Genomic DNA, 19,978 nt, shown 5'->3' on the forward strand with positions numbered 1-19,978 from the left:
AAACGAGAAAAATTCGTTTAAAAATATAATAAAGAAAATTTCACGAAGTGATGAGGCGAATTAATGGCTCGTCAGAAAAGACTCGTAAAAATTCTAATGGGCGCGATCTTTTCCTTTCTTTCACAATAATTCACAATAATTGTCTCAAGAGACGGGAGAAGAGAGAAAGAGACAAAGATAGAGACAGAAATAGAGAGAGAGAGAGAGAGAGAGAGAGAGAAAGAGAGAGAAAGAGAGCGGTTGCATCGTGCGATCTCGCGGTGCGTTTATTACGTAGAAACGGCGGGACGCGACGTCGCGAACGGGGAGATAATGTCATGCACAGGAACGCACTCGCCGGTACACGCGAGCAGTATCTGTGTGCAAGTAACCAGAGTGTACTGTCACGGAGGCGTACAATAGGCCAGTTTCGGGGACAATAGCGGAGGCCGACAATCAAATCAGCTCGCTATCAGCCACCCCAACCCACCAACGTTTATCCTTTGATCCGCTCAGTCGTTCGCTCGCTCACTCACTCGCGCGGGGCAGCAAACACTCCTGATTGCACACCCTCTGTATTTAAACAGCCTCGAACTGTGTCTCTCTCCTCCCGCCACTGTCCCTCTCCACCCCGTCTGATTCCACGGTTCCTTCCATGTTTAATGGGTCTACAGAGGATGTGGGGGATGAGAGAGGAGAGAAAGGGACAGATAGAGCGAAGAGAGACGTCATCCAGTGTAAAATGCTACGTTCTAGCGACATTCCAACTTTCAAAAATTGATCTTATTTAAAACGTTGTAATATATCAAAGGCTTGGAAAAACATAAGGGTAGTGTCTGATTCCTTCCAGATGACTTCACATAGCTAAAGATAGTTGTATATTTCACACACCGAGAAAAATTTCTGATTAAAAATAATCGAATCAGAAGATTCTAATTATATCAATTAGAACTTTAGTTCTCTCGACTTTTTTTAATATATAATTATAATAGATTCAACCAGAAAATTCTGATTTGTCCATTTTTAACTAGAATTTCAATCAATATACAATTAGATCCTTTTTTTCAATGTATATAAGTGTAATTATCAGAAATATGTAAAACATTAAAAAATTAGTTTCAATTTTAGGAAATTGTTTCAAGCAGGATCAAGCATGAAGCGTGTATTATACATATAATCTAAAAATAATTTTGGTTACTGAATTATGCACGAAATTCTTCGGTTTCCATAGCAATAATGAAAATCTTAAAGACTAGAAAGAACAAAATTTTACAAACAGAAATTAAGAAATTTAATCAAAAATTTCGTCCTACTTAGAGTTACATTTATTTAAGAAACAAAAATTTATTTTTAGACAACCTAAGCCTATAGTTTTAACACCTGTATGCACGTGGTAGGAAGTAACGCCAGAAATATATTTTTATACGCACGTGCCAGAGTACACGCATCAAATCGCACGTGCGAGCAAAGCGCGGAAGTTGATCGTCGGACACGATAAACCTAATTTTATAAGAGCGCGAAAAAATGAACATTATCCATATATATATATATATATATGTATAAATTTAATTCAAAATATCAGAAATACTGTGCAAAGCCACAAAGACCATTGTTTACACTATCTAGCGAGATAAGAATTTCGAAAGCAACTTGACATGCCTCTGTATCATCGGACAATTTATAGAAAGCTGTACAAAACGAACGGCAAAGATCGCGAATCGCGTTAGTGATGTGTATAAAGAGAATAGACAACATTGAAACGGTTGTTTCTAGCTTTCGAAAAGTTGCAGCGATATATCCGCGATGTCTGTTCTCTTTCTGGGTTGAGATCGCAACTTCACAATTCCGAGGACGCGTTCACCTCGGCAGATATGTTTGCGTCGTGGGTTCGAGTTCGATCGAAGCGTAACGGGCCGTTGTCTTGGATGCGGGTACCTGGAGTTGGGGGAGGCAACGGGATAGGGAAGGTAGGAAATAGGAGGTTCCTGCGAGGGACACCCTATTGCCAGCTGATTACGAACTCATCACGTCACACGATTAGTCAATTAACACTCGTTCTTTCACGATGAATGATATTGTATAATTCCAAAGATTAAGTATTTTTGTTCGACAGAAAATAGAAATATAGAGTATTAAAATATTATTTGATGTATCGTCAAGTGTTAAATAATTTTAGTGTAATTAACAAAAAAATTAAATATAATCTAAAAATAATTGTGAATCATAAATAAACTCGATTAAACTTTGTTACTATTCTATTCGTCGCTTCTGTAACTTTCTCACAAATAATTAACAAATGAAATATAATCTAATAGTAATTGTGAATCATAAATAAGTTCGATTAAGCTTTGTTAATTTTCCATTCGACGTTTCTATAACTCTTTCACAAATAATTAATTTCGTAAAATGAAACTAACATTACTATGTATTTTATTACTATGTAATAAAATACATAAAAAATAAAAGACTCTCTTTCTATTAAATTTTATTAATTTCTTCACCATCTATTTAATATTTGCAAATATCACTTGCTTGTTTCACAGATGTGAAATTTCCAAAACTACTATCATTTTCCGTGCAAATTTCGATGTATCGAAACAGAGCAGCCTTGGACCACGAAGTTCGAGAGAAATCCCGTTGCCACAGGGAGGAACCTACGGTGATCGATTCCTCCGTGGGTCGAGAGGGGTTGCTATCGTCGATTAGGCACCCTCAAAAGGGAAGCAGTTGGCGATTGGTTAGCCACCGCCACTCCCATAGGCGGTGCCTGCCGACATATGGTGGCCACCACGGTATAACTCGCGTTCTGCCACGCACAACGTGTCTGGAGTCCAGCTAGTTTCTACCGTGGTGGAGCTGCCTCAGTTCACGCAGCGACGTCGTGCCGCACGCATCGACACACACCTGTTCGCTCCGAAGCAAACGTCAAAATCGATCGACGTACCACAGACGCCTGCGAGAATCTTGACTAAGTCACTTTTTGCTTAAAAGAGTCCAGTCAAAAGTCAAAACGGCATTATACGATATGAATCTACAAGCAATTGTAAATCCATCAACCGTCAAAATGATAAATTATAAAAAAACTGGTCATTTTCCATGATACCGTGAAGGTGATCGAAATGTTTGAAGATATCAAAAAACTGTCTTTGAGTGAAGTGCAGTCTCTTCGTGTTCCATCGGTGACCCGAAGTGGCGCGTTTCTGCAATTGTGATAAATCAACGGAAGATCGCCCATAGTGATCGCGAATCATTTACCGTGGCTGATCAACAAAGCACCGAGACATCAATTACGAAACACCATCGACTATGGTAGTTCTGTAAGTATCTACGTTTATCCAATTTATTCAAATATATAATATTTCCCTTAATCGAACCGAGAAAACGACGTATCTATTTTAATCGATCTATATGGATTTATTTCTTCATCTATATTTTTCATAAATCAGATTATGAGAAGTCGGTTTTATCGATCTATCAATTTTTTCTATCAATTTCTTTTCTCGTTTTGAATTAAATTTCAACCCTATAAGACCCTATGAGGTTCAGTAGACTTGATAAGTGTAAAAAATTAGTAACTTTTGCGCTTGTCATCGATTTCTCTTCCTCCAGATAGTGAGAGAAATTCAGCTACTATCTAATCAATGGGCGTTCTGCGGGTCTCCCATTGGTGTGTGGGCGTTATCACGAGGCCTGATTGGATGCTAGGTGTTCTAGAAACCCCTCGTTTACACATGCGCGCCTCATCGAGCCATGCACGACCATTCGTGCGCGCGAGCAGTCGTTCCTTCGATATTTTTAATTTATCAAAAATGCTTTCTGTCATTATTTTACTTTTTCTTATATTAAACAATTCATATTCTCGAGAAAATGTAATAACAAAAAAATCCTTATATTACACAATATACTTATATTCTCTAAACAACAAAACAATTTAAAAATAAATTAATATTTCTGTTTAATTATCCTATATAGTACATTAATCCTCCGTCTGCAATCACAATTTTACTTCCGTCCGAAATCTAAATCTTTTTATCCAGCCCAAGTTTTTTTACTGTTTTAGTTTTCAAAAAATGTAAAAAAATTCAGGATTACTTTTCAATATATTCTCTATTACATTATCGAACAGTTTTTAACTTAAATGTTATTTAATAAAAATTGAAATTTGAGCAAAAATGAGGGTAAAACTTAAGGGTGAAATTTCGCTTGAATAAAAAAAGATAAAATTGCAAAAGATGAATAATTCCCGTTTCTAATTTGACTGCAGCATTATGATAAAACTTTTTTCCGATTTATATGTTAAGAATTGCCCAAGGCAAATTCTTTACGACCCTCTCGCTCGTTGTATTACTCGAGATAAAAGAACAATCCAGGATTCCAAATCGGAGAGGTGGCAGCCGTCTGGTCGGTTTGTGAAAACCGATTAAGGATATACTACCGCCTCGCCATTGATCACAGCCCAACACCTCGAAGACAGATTAAACGAATGTCCGCGAGTAAGACGATCCCCCTTTATCTCGAATCTCGAGAACGCTCTCTTTCTCTCTTTCTGTCCACCGCTCCAAGAAACCCTTTGAACCCGCGGTACCCTTCGAAAGCCCCACCCCGTCGTGAATCCTTTTATGTCATGGCAACCGAATAGAAGCTGACAGTTTATTCGGTGTTAATTCAATGATATTATGCAGAATAGAAAATGACATTCAAAATTTTAAGTTACTTTTAGAGAAACGTTCTTTTATTATTTTAACATCATCGACGATGTCAAATCAACCGTGAATTAATTATAAGGTATAATTTTATGGTCTAAAAAATTGCGATCTCATTGCGTTATCGCAAAAAACCTTTACAATTTATATTCGCGCAAAGATTTTTTTATTAAGATTTTCGAGTTAGGTATTGGTCAATATATCGCGGCATTATGCGACATTAATTGCATAAGACAACCCACGTGCTTCTTTAAATTTGGCGCATCGAACTGATTGTACTCGCATCCTTCTCCTTCTTGTTAGGACGTCGGGATTAACGCGATCTACTGAATATACTCTTGGAGCGTACGGAATCTACAAAAAGTCGAATTTACAAAAATCCAGCCTGACCGGTTTTCTTTCGTTCTATCGCGTTTCATTGAGCCTCAACATGTTTTGCTCAATTTTTTGTGCCATCTCCCAACTGCTCCGTCCTTCTGCTATTCGAGATCACACGTGGATAGACTGTCTTCGTAAACAAATGGATATTGCAAAGATTGATATCGGCGTGAGCAAAATAACAAGCAAGTGAACATAAATAAGTAATATCGGCTTTACCGAATAAAGTGATATCAGTTTAAAAAACGATATAAATATGAAAAATTGTAAATACTCTCTTCGAATTATTCATTATTTCACAAAATATATTTTTTATTTCATTATGTAGTTATGTATGATACAGATCTTTCCTCGAAATCAATAATTAAATATAGATATTTTTCACGCGATCGATTACGCGATAAATTTTTAATCCAAAAAGATTCAATCTTTAACATCGTTAAAGAATAGCCATGTTCAGCAAAAAAGCAGTTCTGCAACTGTTGTAAAATTCTTTAATACGATTGGTCTTGTCCTTAGTTCCTCACTAGATCTAAATGTATAAACTAATATTATCATATTAAAGAATCTTACAACAGTTACAAAGCTGCTTTTTCTGCTGAACGCAGCCAATACTTTCTGATCGATGAATCACACCAATTTGAAATGCTGCTTAAGTTGAAAAAGTGCGTAAACATAAATCGCTAAACCTTTATTTTATTGTTCTTAACGACATGTTATACAGTGCATGAATTCAAGTGCAGTCCATTTCATATATTCCATCGCAAGCTACACTGTGAAAAAAAATTGTAGGTACACAATAGATTTATTTGACTTAAATACATACACTCTTCATCGAAAGAAATAAAGAGAACTGAATTAATTTAGCCAATTGAACAATTTTTTTCTTAGTGTAAATAATGAACATCACTTGACGTGCGTTGATTATTTCGCAAAACGTTAAATGCAATTCAAGCGATCTAACTTTTGTCGATTAAGCAAAGATTCAAAAAGACATGATAATCGAATACTTATCGTAGGTTTATCGTTTCAGAAAAAAAAGTAACGTTATTAATGTGTAATATAAGTTCTCAAACTGTCAATACATAGATTATTATACACTTTTGTTTAAGAGAAATAAATTTACAATCGGAAGAATAAAGAAAAAAAAATATTGAGGATAGCTTAGAATTTTATAAATTTAACCTTAATTCTTCATACTCTTTTTAACTCAGAACAGAAACTTTTATTTAAACGTTAAGTTGTATAATTATTTTAAATTTTGAATATATTTTGAATTATTCACTGCAATAAATAATTGTTTTTATACAATCATGAAAAATATTTTTATGTATTAATATTATTTTAAACGTGAGAAGTAGAATGCAATAAAATACGATAAAAGATTAAATATAGGCAGGTTGTAAATTAATATTAACGAATAGCATAAAGCATAAAGTTACGATATGGGTAATATAACTATCGGCACGGTGTTTCCGAATGGACAACGCAATCGATAACACGAATTAAAAGCGCGAGGAATTAACTTGTTTAGAAGCGCGAGATTAACTCGCGAGCTAATCTCGCGGAAAGATCCAGACGTTAGCCCTGCTACGAGCAGGAACGGGCACAGATACCGCGGACAGTAACGAACAAGGGTGAGAGGAAAAAGAGGACGGAGAAGAAAATGAGAGAGAAATCAGGAGACGACCAAATGAGGAAGAACGGAGAGAGAGAGAGAGAGAGAGAGAGAGAGAGAGAGAGAGAGAGAGAGACAAAGAAGGAAATAGGAAAGGACGAGGACAGAGCGAGAAATTTCTTCTTCCTTTTCACGGTGTGCCCTTCGTGATATTTTAGTGGCCTTGTCGCGGCGCATATCTACCTTAATATCTGAAATTCTGAACGTGCACCCACACCACCGAGGAAGACGCGAGACGTTTCCTTCTCTTTCTCTTTCCCCCTTCATTTCTTTCTGCATCTTTCTCTCACGAATGACAGTACGCCAGAATGCACGCGTGTATTCACGCGCGTGTGCGTACGTCTTCGGCTCCGGACAATCTCGACGCAGCATCGTCCGCCGATGTATCATCTTACTCGGTGCTAAAGGCGATGACTTTATCACCGATCCGGACAATCATTCACCTAAGCTGACTCTTTTCTCCGTTAAAGCTATCCTCTTCCCCTGTCGTATCCCCCCGGTTCAATTCTACTCTTCTCGTTTCCACGGAAAGAGAGAGAGAGGAAGAGAGAAGCGTTGACGTAATGTATAGTAAACGCGCCTCGCGTGTCTTCTTCTCACTATGCATAAGGTACCATCAAAAAAGAATTATCGCTCGGCACGAAACAATAAGAATACTTTTTTTCTCGAAGTATGTCGATATCATCGAAATCGCGTGAAATTATTTTTCTATAATTGATAATTAAGTAATTGATTATTTTTTTGTAATTGATAATTAAAATAAATCAGTAATCGCAAACTAATGTAAGCCGACACTGGATGGCATGGCAATGTGTAAAAGTTGTGTATATATTAACAATAATTGATTACAGACGTTTCGTGATCATAATTTAAATTCTTATTCTGTAGTAAGGATTTGAATTTGAAAAGACATGGATCTATTATATCTTCTTATTAAACCGTAACTCCTTTATCCTGACTTTATTTATGATTCTAATAGTTATAAACGCTCATTTGTCCTGACGCTCTTTATTAATTAAAAATTTCGAAATAATTCGCGTTTTATCAAATATATAAAAAATTATACTTATATATAATTCCTTATTTTTTTAATAAAATATGCAGGTAAAAGTTGATATTAATAATGTACACGAAAAGTGCGACGTACAATGGAAGAAGTCATTTCGCTAATCGTTTCTACGATGCAAATGATGAGCATCAGAAATCTAGACGAAATATATGCCAAACAATAAATGCCTGCAGTATATCGGTATCATTAAAACAAGAAATTATTTTTCTACAATTGATAATTGAATAATTGGTTTTTCTATAATTGATAATTAAAATCTGTTTCATCACATGCAAGGCCATCCCGTGCAAGGGCATCCCGTTGCAAGCCAAAATATAATATTTATATAATACTTTATTTTAAATTAATAAAACACGCGAAACAAGTGAAAATGATGTTAAATATGTATATACACGAGCGATAAGGCGATGTGCAATGGAAAAAGTCAAGGAAAAAAATCATTCCGCCAGTCGTTTTTACAATGCCGCGAGCAACGATGCAAATGATCGCCATCAGAAATCTAGACGAAATATGTCAGGCGATAAATGCCTGCGTGTCGAATCGAGGGGCGCAGTAAACGTACTTTACACGATTGGTCACTATAATCGCGGCAATTGGAACCGCGGCTCCTCGACAGTGATCATGTCAGCGTGAGGAAGGTTTCACGAGGTGGTTCGCGTCGTTGAAGACGCGACCCACGGGCGATGAGACGTTCTCGAGTAGGTGTTCCAAGATCGTAAACGTCCGGCTACGAACGCGACTCGATAAAACCGACGGAAACGATGCGTGCACCTAACGCGTAACCTGTGCGAGCATCATAGGAGGTGCGGAAATCCTTTCGAAATGTCGTCCCCGACGAACATACGTGCGACAAGTAAATTCAAGTGAGTGAATATACAAGTCCACCCGCAGATTTGCGATACCTAAATTAGCAGAACCGAGGAAATCGAGTCCGTCGAGTGTCCGACAGTTATTCAAATTTCATTATTTAAGAGGTATTAATCAAGTTATTTTAATGTATTATAAATCGTATAAATAAATAACGTTCCTGTACGAAAAGAACGATTTTGCTGAAATACAAATCTGAAAATAATTTTATTGGATCGTCAAATTTATTTATGTAGAAAACTCAAGCAATTCTGCAAAAAATTTGGATGTTCTAACAACCAGCTTGAGTGTCCTACATAATTACTTTGATCGTTCAATATACAATAAAATTATTTCAAAATTAGATGCTTTAGCAAAACCGTTCTTTCAATGTGAAATAATGAAAATTATTTAATTTTGATCGCGATCCTTTCATATTTATTACGAAAATCCCTCAATTACTCATTAATCGTGCGTGATTTTCTGTATGCTCTCAAAGCACCTCTCTCACAGAGATCAAAGCTGTGAAAAATCTATTTGAGGTGTGATATACGATCGGGAGGTCGTTGCACACTCGGTTGCAACTCGAGGAGTCCTCGCATACCATAATGCCGCCACAGATCATAAGCGCAGACTTTAATGTCAACGGGGGAAAGGCAGGAGCTGGTTTGTGAGCTGACGTGAAGAGATACACTTATAAGAGGATTTATGCACAAGTGTTTCTTGCGCCGCTTGGGAAAGAAAGACTTCGGCGACAAAAACCATTTAGGGCACAAAGATTAGCTGAATGTTCAGCTTCATTAATACAGGCAAAAGGAATTAATCAAATAATTGCACTTTCGCATGACTTTCTGCATGAATTTTCACAATTTATGTCAAATTCCCGCAAGAAGCTGACGTCAAAACTCAAGTTGACTGCGTTTAATAGGAAAAGCAATTTTACAACTACAGATTCTTTAATTCCTCGAAAAGAACAATTTTGCAGAAGTATCACGCTTAAGATTTCTATATAATCATTTTATTAATGCTAGAGAGCTGCAACAAAATTCTTTTTGCAGGAAAGTCGTTCTTTTTTCTCCGTGTATGATTGAGTTATACTTTCAGATCCGTAAGAAACTAAAAACAAGGACTAATCATATTAAAAAATCTTAGAACAGTTGCAAAACTTCTTTTTTCTGCTGAACGCAGCTATTATAAATAAATAAGAATGAACCAACAAGATTTATTCGCAAAACAAAAAGGGATATAGATAACTTTTTCCAATCGATTACTAATTATTATTGTTATTGATTAACGTTAATTAACGTTAGTATTACTCCAGTTATTAATAAATTCGTCTACTTTTGGCGTGCATTGGATGAATTAAATGTTCAATTACCAGTGAAGATAAATGTACGACTGCAAACACGATATACCGTCGACAAATTTCAAGAGTAGCTATAGGGACTATCGAGAATTGATCTTTCGCACCTCGATCCGATCGCAATGGATGCAAAGATTCCGGAAAGCACGCTGAACGTGCTCCATGTCACGCCATACCACCCACGAACTCCCATAAGTATCGTGCGAAGTACGGCTGGGTATGCACCATAAATCGGGGTTTTATCCCACCTCTGCCGGACTCGTGGCACGGCCAATTGCGTAATACTAAATTAGTCTCTGAATTCGATTCCGGACAACAACTTGCAAGGTCTCAAGGTCGATCCTCGATCGCAACAAAATCTCTCGCGGGACAATGATGCCGATTTATTGGAACGATTGTGACGATGCAAGCATTTAAAAGTCTGAAGAAATTTATACTGAGATATACTCTCTTTGTAGGAGTCGCGTGGGGTCGCCGACGATGTCAGCGACTGTCGCCGGCAACCAGCAGCAACATCATCCTCATCAGGAGTGGGACATAAACGATTCGAACGTTCCAAGGGTAAGTTTCTTTTCTCGAATTCGACGAATTGTCGAGCGAATATCTACTTCCTAAAGCCTATTCTACAATTACGTAAGCGTAGTAAGTGATTGTAACTGTAAGAATTGATCAATCACAATCAAATATGAGGAGAATATTCGACTGTGATTGGTCAAATAATTGTTCTTACAATTACAACTACTTACAACTATGCGATTGTAGAATGAGTTTAAAGAGCCATCAACAATGGAAGCAATATAGTGTAGCAAGTTGTAAGACGTAAGAAATTGACCAATCACAGTCGATTGTGAGGAGAATCGACTACGATTGTGATCAATTTCTTATAGTTTACGGCTTACTGCACAATATTATTCTCATTATAGATGGCCCATAAGACGTGCTTACAAATCCCGCGAAAGATTCAATAAAATCACATCCCTACGAGTGCCATGATCGATCTCAAAAATAGGATTATGATTCAGGTAGTAGAATATGATTCCTGGTGCGAATGGGCGGACGGACATGTGAGGAGAGTCTACGGACCGGATTGCGAGGAAGCAAGGAGACACGCCTCCGGTTGGGCGATGAGAAACACTAACAATCACAACGTAAGCATTTTGAAGAAGAGTTGCCTGGGCGTTCTGGTGTGTTCGCAGGAGTGCATACTGCCCGGCGGTGGAAGGGTTCACCTCCGACCGGCGATCTGCGATAAGGTGAGCGAAGCGCATAACGGAACGATAAACATAAATCTCGATCCGATAATAAATGTAAATTGCGCTCGCACGATAGTCACACGCGTTCGCCGGCATTCTTGTCGCGACGCAAAATTCTGTCGTCGTCCGCTTGTCTGCGACGGCGTTACATCTTGTTAATAATCGAGGGAGTAATTCAAAGTTATTTACGCGAGTCTGCAATTAAACCTTTAGACGCCGATAATTTTCTTGAATAAGAGATCAAAAGTCGGATTTACCCAGGTAAGATGAGTCATAATAATATCATGGGATGTCTTGTCATGACTTTATTTGTCACTTGTAAGTAACAAATGAAGTCATGATGACAGAGAGAGAGAGAGAGAGAGAGAGAGAGAGAGAGAGAGAGAGAGAGAGAGAGACATCCTTATAATATCAGTATGGTTTCTATGGCTATATGATTTCTATGTTCCAATTTACTGCCAGCGTTAAAAATCTATAGTTTACGTGCACTCAGCAAACACAAATATGACTGCACTGAGAGAAATGTTTTGTATATGGGACTTACAAAGTTTTCTTATTTTTTAATTTAAAAATTTTATTGTTCTAAACAAAATTTGGTTTTTCTCTTAATGTATAACATACGTAAATATACATCATTTACATCTATATTATATAGCAGCTATATTTATGGTTTGCTAGACTGTAGATTCTCAGTACTGATAGTAAATTTTGGAACACTAAAACATAATGTTTACCTGGATATCAACAGTTCAATTTTTCTTTGCATATTTTCTTTCAATACACGTTTCAACTTTGTCCGCAGGCCAGAAAGAAGCAACAGGGCAAACCGTGCCCCAATAGACAGTGCACCGGTCGCTTAGAGATATTATCGTGTCGCGGTCATTGCGGTTATCCCGTGACGCACTTTTGGCGGCACACAGAACACGCGATCTTCTTCCAAGCCAAGGGCCAGCACGATCATCCGCGACCGGAGGCGAAATCTACATCGGAGGCGCGAAGAAGCGTGGGTGCCGGTAGGAGGGTCAGAGGGCTGGCAGTGCTTTTAGCGAGAGAGGCCGCTCTAGGCTCCAAGGTAATTTCATATGCGACCACGTAAACTACTTCAAATAAAAACAGAAGAGAATCATAATAATATCATAAAAACATCATTATGACCTTATTTATCATTTATAAGTTCAAATTCAAGTGACAATAACGTTATGATGATGTTCTATGATATCATTATGATTTAATTATGTGTTCTACCTGAGATGTTTGGAAACACTCGAGTCCTCCTATACCATTTTCTTCTTATTATTCACCTAATGTTAAACAAGAGGTCTGTTTTATAGTTTAACTAATATGTACACTTTTGTATTTAAAGTGAAATAAGTATTTGTTTGATATTTGACAAAAGCAAGAAGTTCTAGCTATGACAATATTGCATAACGCATAATACATGTGTATAGTGCATAAAGGAATCAACCAATCGAAATTCTTCTTTTCCATGGAATGGGAAGAAAGGAAAGATTCTGATTAGTCGATTCGCTTATGCACTATGTGTAATGCGTTATGCAAAAGTCTGTGCTGCGGCCTTAAGTGACAAAAGAAAGTTCTAGCTAGTGCAGTCCAGTGCAGCAATAAAAATAAACCTAATCATAAAACAATACATGGGGCCACTTGGATTATATTTCCGAAAATGCCATAATTAGCAATTCTTTTACCTTTCTCCAATTTTAGAATTAAATGCCGATTTGATATATTTTTTCAAATTACATCAGCCAAATAATATTTGTATCTTGAGCTTGATCACTTTATAATTTATAATTATATATCGCAAAATATTTTACAACAAATTTAATTGTGCAAGAAAAGAAAAAAAAATGACTCACCGTAATGAAGAGATCGTATCGAATCCTACAATCTGTGGCCGCGCCTTCCTGCAATCAATGGAAAGTCACGTTTAATGAACAAATTACAATGAAGTGCATATGTTTCATTACAGTTAATGTCACTGAGAGGAACTAAAAGACCAAGCACGGACACGCTCGAGCAGCCCTCGAGAACGACGCAGCCACCTCCATTGATCTCTGATAAAGGTTACTACTTTATACTTTGTTATCACATCCAAAATGTAACATTAGGCGTCACTAATTAATCTCTATTGAAATACGAGAGCATCGAATGCTCCGACATGTACGTATTTTGTTTTCCCTTCTCATAAAGCCTATTCTACAATGTGCTTTTTGTTTCCTGTTTCTTGCTTTTTGCCTCTTATCCCGTTTTTCGTTTTCTGTTGTTCGAGATAAACGTTAACGAATATTTCAGAAGAAACAGAAAACACACATCAAGAAATATAATTGTCGATAAAACGATCACAAAGAGGAAAAAAGCAAAAGGTAAAAAGCAAGAAACAGGAAACAAAGAGCACATTGTAGAACAACCATAAGACGACACGACGACAATCATACGCATAACTGTACACAAGATGGCGCTAGCGACCAGATACCTGCGAACAGGAACTGCAGGCGCGTGGAGCAAAGTTGAGAATCTCAAGACGAGATATTTTATTTTTTGTAACACAGCCTCAAATTAAAATTCTCTTGCTATTTATTGAAATTGGTCAAAGCGTACAATTTTGTTTTCCATTTGCCTTCCTAAATCTTAATTTGTAAAATATCATTCTTTATTTACAATTATCGAAATCCTAACAAAAATAAAGATTGGAACGATAATCGAATAAGGTAAGAAAAACAGAAGTGTAAACAAAGCTTCTAAAAAGCAAAAATTGAGAAATGTAAAAAAGTAAATGCTTTTTCGTTATCTCAATTTTTGCCTCCTAGAAGTTTCGCTTCTGTCACTCTCCTCTTACGTTCGATTTGTGCTCCGATTTTTATTTTCGCCAGGGAATATTTTTGAATATTTTCTCTACAAAAAATTTACAAAGAATTTATCACGAGGATTAAGACTGCATTATGAAGCATCCTGTATATCGAGTTCTACACTTAAAATATTTAACTTATATTGAAGTATTGAACTTATATTGAGTTTTCGTAAAACACAATTAAGTAGAAAAACAAATACTCACTGAACATCGTCGCTCCGTCAAACATTCCGACAGCATCAGCTCCAGATCGATGTTTCGCATTGAACGTATACTATTTCACGAAACAATTTCACATTAATTACAAATTAAAACCGATCGACGCGACACTTGATCCGCGAACGATCTTTTCGAGATCGTCAAAGGTTTGTTCGCGTCGCAAGCTCCAACATGTTCCAACATGCTCCTACCATAGCTCCTACTCACTCTATTAAGCGCGTTGGAGTGAGTAAGAGTTATGGTAGGAGCATGTTGGAACATGTTGGAGCATGCGACGCGAACAAACTTCAAGACACTCGCGACACGACGTCGCGACCAGCGACGCAACAAGTACGACGCTCGGAAATTGTAACCTCGATTTTCGCGTCGCGAAGCAAGTCGCGAGCCACGACTGAATGTCATCGCGAAGTATCACACGAAGTATCGCGTTTAATGCACTCCCCACGGAAGTAAAAGCGGATTCATTCAGGTTTATTGCCTCTCAAAACCGTACTCGCTCGTTTTCAAGCCGATAGATTACAGATTTGACTTCGCCATATCTCGCCGAACAACAAATGCTACTAAAAAACGTGTACCAACTTAAATTGCTACGGTGGCCTGTGATTGGCTAACTTTAAATCCTCGCATTTCAAAAACTGCCGCGTACTTTGAACAAAGATAACGTAATAGAGTAAATACAACGACATTTAGCAGTCAGTTTCTCTGCAATATCTCGATTCGCAAATTTTGAGATTCTGTGCATAAAATGCACTAAATTTTGATAAAATTTCAGTTTTTTACTTGCAAAATTGATTACTATTAAAATTAAATCTGCAGTAAACCGCGAAAATTGCACCTACTCACTTACTTCTTATAAAGTTTTCTCCAGTAATTGGAGAATGAAAAATAAATTCAAAATTAAATACTAATCGGGCTCTCCAAATTAAAAAACAATAATGTACAATGAGAACGTTAACACAGCGCAAAAAATAAATTGTTACTTATATATAATATGTATACATATCATATATAACAATTATTATGTGTTTTATTAACTCTCCATCTGCAATCTGGATCTTTTTTGGTACAAACAGAATTTTACTCTCAATTTTCACCTTCATTTTTACTCAAATTTCAATTGTTATTAAATTAACGTTTGAGTTAAAAACCTTTGATAATATAAAGAGATGTTAAAAGTAAATCTGAATTTTTCCACATTTTTATTTAAAAGTCTAAAATATAGTAGAAAAACTTGAGTTGAACAAAAAGGATTCAAATTGAAACAACAAAGAGAAAAAATATGATTGCAATAGACGGAGGGTTAAAAAATTATATGTTATTTTATTACAATGTTAAATAATAATAAATTTTGAATAATAATAAAATTATTGTAGGATACTCGTGCTCGTGCCCGCCCTTCGAGTGCATGTGCTCGCTGCAGACGAATGTACCGTCGTATCCACAGTCTCATCATCATCAAACAACGATATACCCTCAACAGTTGCCTGCCACAGACGGGCCTTATTGGCTGCAGGACGTTCCGCCGCAAGAGAACCCCGTTGGTTATTGTTTGCCAAATCAGGTTCCTCAAGAAGCATCTTATGGCGACTTTCCACCTTTCACGGGCGATCTCTTTCAACCGGAAGAGATCTTTCAACTGGATCAACCCTTGAGGCCGGATTTCACTGCGAATCCCCAGGACGTAGCTCGTTCACCCCCAACTTTACTCGACCTTGGTAGCGGTACCATTAAGTACGAGATGAAACAGCAAAATCAAGATCAGGGTTACTGGAACCAGTTTCTCAGCGAAGACTCCAGCAGCAGTCACTTGAGTCTGCCTCAGGATGAGAGACTCCATTTCGCCAACTTCGAGCCTGAGAAAATCTCTAACGGCTTTACTTCCAGAAGAACGATGCACCAGCATCATTACGTTCAAGAAAAGAACCAGAATCAACCCGCGAACGACGTTCTGAGCTACCAGAATTATCCTCGATCACAGAGTCAAAAAGGTTTTATCGATGGAAACACGAAGGATGAACATGAGCAAACTTATTGGCCTCAAGATCAACAGGATAACAGATTACACTTGGAAAGTTTCGAAGTCAAGGAGGAGGATCTCTTATCTTCACGTAGAGAAGTTGAGAGCTACAAGAACAGTTGTCAACCTCCGATGGTGAGCAGAGCAGAATACAGCCTCTATCAAAAACCGAAGAGCGAAGATCTACAGGAAACGGTGCGACGCAACTGCAGCCCCGAGAGCAAGCCGTATCATCCTTTCGATAGTTACCACCAAATATTCGAGCATGGTGACGCTAAAAACCAGCCACACAACCGTGTTGTTCATCAAAATTCGATCCGGACGAATCTGGACGAAAGACTTCAGGGTTGCTACGGCAATCAGGAGACACCAGAAACTGCGGAAAAGCTGTTCCACAACTCCGGCGTAGCGGAAACGTCGGTCCAGTCTCGGAATAGTCCCGAATCCTTCTTCTATACCAGCAACGAACGTTGTCATTACACTTGTGAGATCCTTGAACGGGTGCCACAGATGATGAGCGCCGGACCGGCTCATGGAACCGTTAACAACTATGGCGATCCAGCTACCGCCGACTTGGATCTGCCGCCCTTTGTAGATTATACACTAGTCGGGATGCTGTGCAGCTCCACGGACGAGGAGACGTCGAGCCTGCTGCCGGGATGCCCTCAGGACTCGCACAACTACATTCCTCATCATTAGAGAACGTTCTTGCTGCTCCTTTACTCATTTGTATCATATAAATAAATATAATATAGTGTTGCACTTTCTCTCCGAACCGATAGACCCGTTTATTTGCACATAATTTATTAAATTACTGCAAAAGTCGTTATTTCATCAATTTTTCTTTTAATATTAAAGTAGATAATCACACAGAGCTTTTTAAAAAAAATTGTCGAAACACGCTAGATTTTGTACCCGTTTAATACTGAAAGTATTTCACGAGATTTCTTCGACCAGGTTTAATTTCAGTTTCAAGAATCGTGGAAGGTGGAAGAAGTAGAAGCGAATGTAGCTTGGAAAAAGGTCACAAGATTTATTTGCAACTGATTTATTCGTAACAGATACTCTCACGATCACAATTGTTATGTATGTTATGCAATATTACTATTATTATTATTATTATATTATGCCTATGCATTACACTTTCTCGATTACACGTGCGCGATATCTTCTTCCTTACTTATCTCTTACGAGAATTTTCACGAGAGCGTTCGCATGCGGCGAACGTAACAGGACACACGAACGGAACGGATGCGAGACACGTCCGCGCGATCGCAGGCTGGCCAGGACGAGAATCCTAAAGTAATGCAGCGTCAGGAGGGAGAGATGCTACCGAAGAAAAAGGGAGACAGAGAGGAAAGCGCTGACGGGATTCCAACGATTCGATCTTTTCAGTATTGAGAACGGATGTAACGATGGAGACAGAAGGCTTTGCTCTCGCGACAAACCGATCTTATGAATTGCACCATGGGCACAGTAGTGATTGTTACGTAATTCTTAAACACAATTGTATCATTGCCTCGACCGGCGGTCGATCTTGCCGCTATTTGGTTCTTTCGATACTTTTCCTTTCTTTTATATATAAGAGACAAGTACTCTCATTCAACGCAACATACACACTATTCGCAGTTTTTGGCCAATTTAATTTGATTCAATAAGAAATCAACACTAATTGATTAACTGAAAGTCAAAGTTAAATCAAAGATGCCGCAAATCAATCTAGATCTATTCGTCCTTATAATTTACTGCCAAACCGTATATTAATTTAAGCTTAATTTAATTTTCAAAATACCTAATTAAAAAAATCTTAGTCATATACAAATCTTTTCTACCGCTCTACATCTTTATGCATGCAATACAAAAAAAAGCAAAATCTCATTAAATTAGAATTACAATGCTAAATCTTTTTTCTTTTCATCTCACATATTTATTCCTTCAAAATTTGACCTCAATAATTGCCGATTACTTATTTTCGTTGGAAAATTTTTTTCTCCTAATTATCTTTCTTCTTGTGCTCTTTTTTCAATAGGTACCAGTCAATTCTGAACAAATTCAAACGAATAAATTTCCAACTCAAACAAGATCAACCTGATCCTTAACCGAATATACAAGCAATTTGCAATAAGTAATACGCTTATATGATATAGGAACGCTTTAATATTTAAATTCTCAATTTATTAAATTAAACTAGGACTGTAACTATCAAAATCGATTGAACTGAGCTAAGCAAAAACACAATTACGCACAGACCTTTCTTACTTTCTTCGAAAAAAAATATTTCGAGCAACAACGTAGTTCGTTAGAGTATCTTCTAAGGATGACAAACTGGAAAGTTAGACAATTAGGAGCTTGCTTTAAAACATTGCCACACTTTATCCTATGTCACATGGTGCAAAAAATTATTATAAAGATGCATGTAGGTAGGGCTTCGAGGATTTTCAACGGAAACATAAACAGCAACGCCGAAGGACCGCTTTTCGACTTCGCAGTTTAATGTTTCTTCGCCAATCCTCGAGCTGCGTATTAAGTGTAAATTAATATCGCATGCGCGGGCACATCTATCTACACATGTTTACAACAATAGACTGCTTTTCCTTCAGAGTGATGAGTATCCTTTTGACAAAATCCACTTTTCAATCGTCTTTAAATTAATCTGAAGGTCACACAATCTTATAAATGACAATAATGACTTAGAGTTTTTTGGAAGTTGCAGATTGCGTTTGTGGAAATACATCTTGTTCTTTTCTCTCTTCTTGCAAGAATCAATGAAACTATCTACTTCCAAATGTACAATGAAATGAGAATCATCGCGTATTTTTAATAGTCGTTGGTGTTGCAAAAATTTATAAATATATCTAAAAAAGAGAGCGATCATTCAAGTGTAAGAATAAGTGAGCTTATCGAAAAATATTCAGTTCGAAGCAATATGATATTTAGTGTCGCGTGCCTGGAGAATTTCGGTGCATCGAGCTTCCCTGGCGCTATCAAACCTACGAAAAAGTTTGGTCTAGTAGGAACCGTAGGTATACATGACATAGAAATCGCATATAGAGATCGAATGTACGATTCGAATTGAATAGTTTTTCATCATTATAACGCGTTACTATTATCATCGTTTCTTTACATAGCGATCACATTAGTACAATGTATAAGAGTTCTTCTTCTCCGTATGCGATTTCGTGCGACGAACGATGATAACGATGATGAAGAACGAGAAACGGTGTTTCTGAGAGAAAAGGGAAGCTTAATGTCTCCGTTCGTCCTCGGGGATCCAAGGGTCTTCCATCGTCTTGCGCGCGTGAGTGTACGGTGTACACGTGCGTTTCGAATCAAGAAGACAAAAGAGTAATTACAGGTTACTACTTCTTCGCGGTACGCCAAAAGCGAACGTGTCATTTCCTCGAGAGGACCTCAAGGTAGCTTATTATCCTACCGAACGGTTTATCTTACGTATCAGCATATTTTGCAAACCGCCTTTTATCGGCTCTATGTTTGCATCAATTCGAAACAGTTCGCGTACGAACGATGATCGTCGTCCATAAAAGATCGAGAACTTATTTTACATTACTTTTTCTTTTTATATAAAAGAAATAAAGATTCCAGTCACACC

At 37.4% G+C, this 19,978-nt stretch overlaps 1 protein-coding gene across 1 annotated transcript; it reads left to right on the forward strand.

Annotated features, from left to right (window-relative positions):
* Positions 1-3,151: 3,151 nt before the first annotated feature.
* LOC108721073 (transcription factor glial cells missing) lies at positions 3,152-17,067 on the forward strand. Its single transcript, XM_018445400.1, has 6 exons — positions 3,152-3,296; positions 10,475-10,577; positions 11,039-11,269; positions 12,072-12,341; positions 13,254-13,347; positions 15,725-17,067. The coding sequence occupies exons 1-6, from the start codon at positions 3,286-3,288 to the stop codon at positions 17,065-17,067; spliced, it is 2,052 nt and encodes a 683-aa protein (XP_018300902.1). The 5' UTR covers positions 3,152-3,285.
* Positions 17,068-19,978: the final 2,911 nt, after the last annotated feature.

Source organism: Mycetomoellerius zeteki, unplaced genomic scaffold (assembly GCF_001594055.1).
Source record: "Mycetomoellerius zeteki isolate Tzet28-1 unplaced genomic scaffold, Tzet1.0 scaffold159, whole genome shotgun sequence".
Taxonomy (NCBI): domain Eukaryota; kingdom Metazoa; phylum Arthropoda; class Insecta; order Hymenoptera; family Formicidae; genus Mycetomoellerius; species Mycetomoellerius zeteki.

Bases quoted from the DNA above. Each gene is read 5' to 3' on its own strand.
- LOC108721073 (XM_018445400.1), top strand. The intron at 11,270-12,071 runs GTGAGCGAAGCG...CTTTGTCCGCAG, and splicing joins GACCGGCGATCTGCGATAAG to GCCAGAAAGAAGCAACAGGG. The intron at 12,342-13,253 runs GTAATTTCATAT...GTTTCATTACAG, and splicing joins AGGCCGCTCTAGGCTCCAAG to TTAATGTCACTGAGAGGAAC.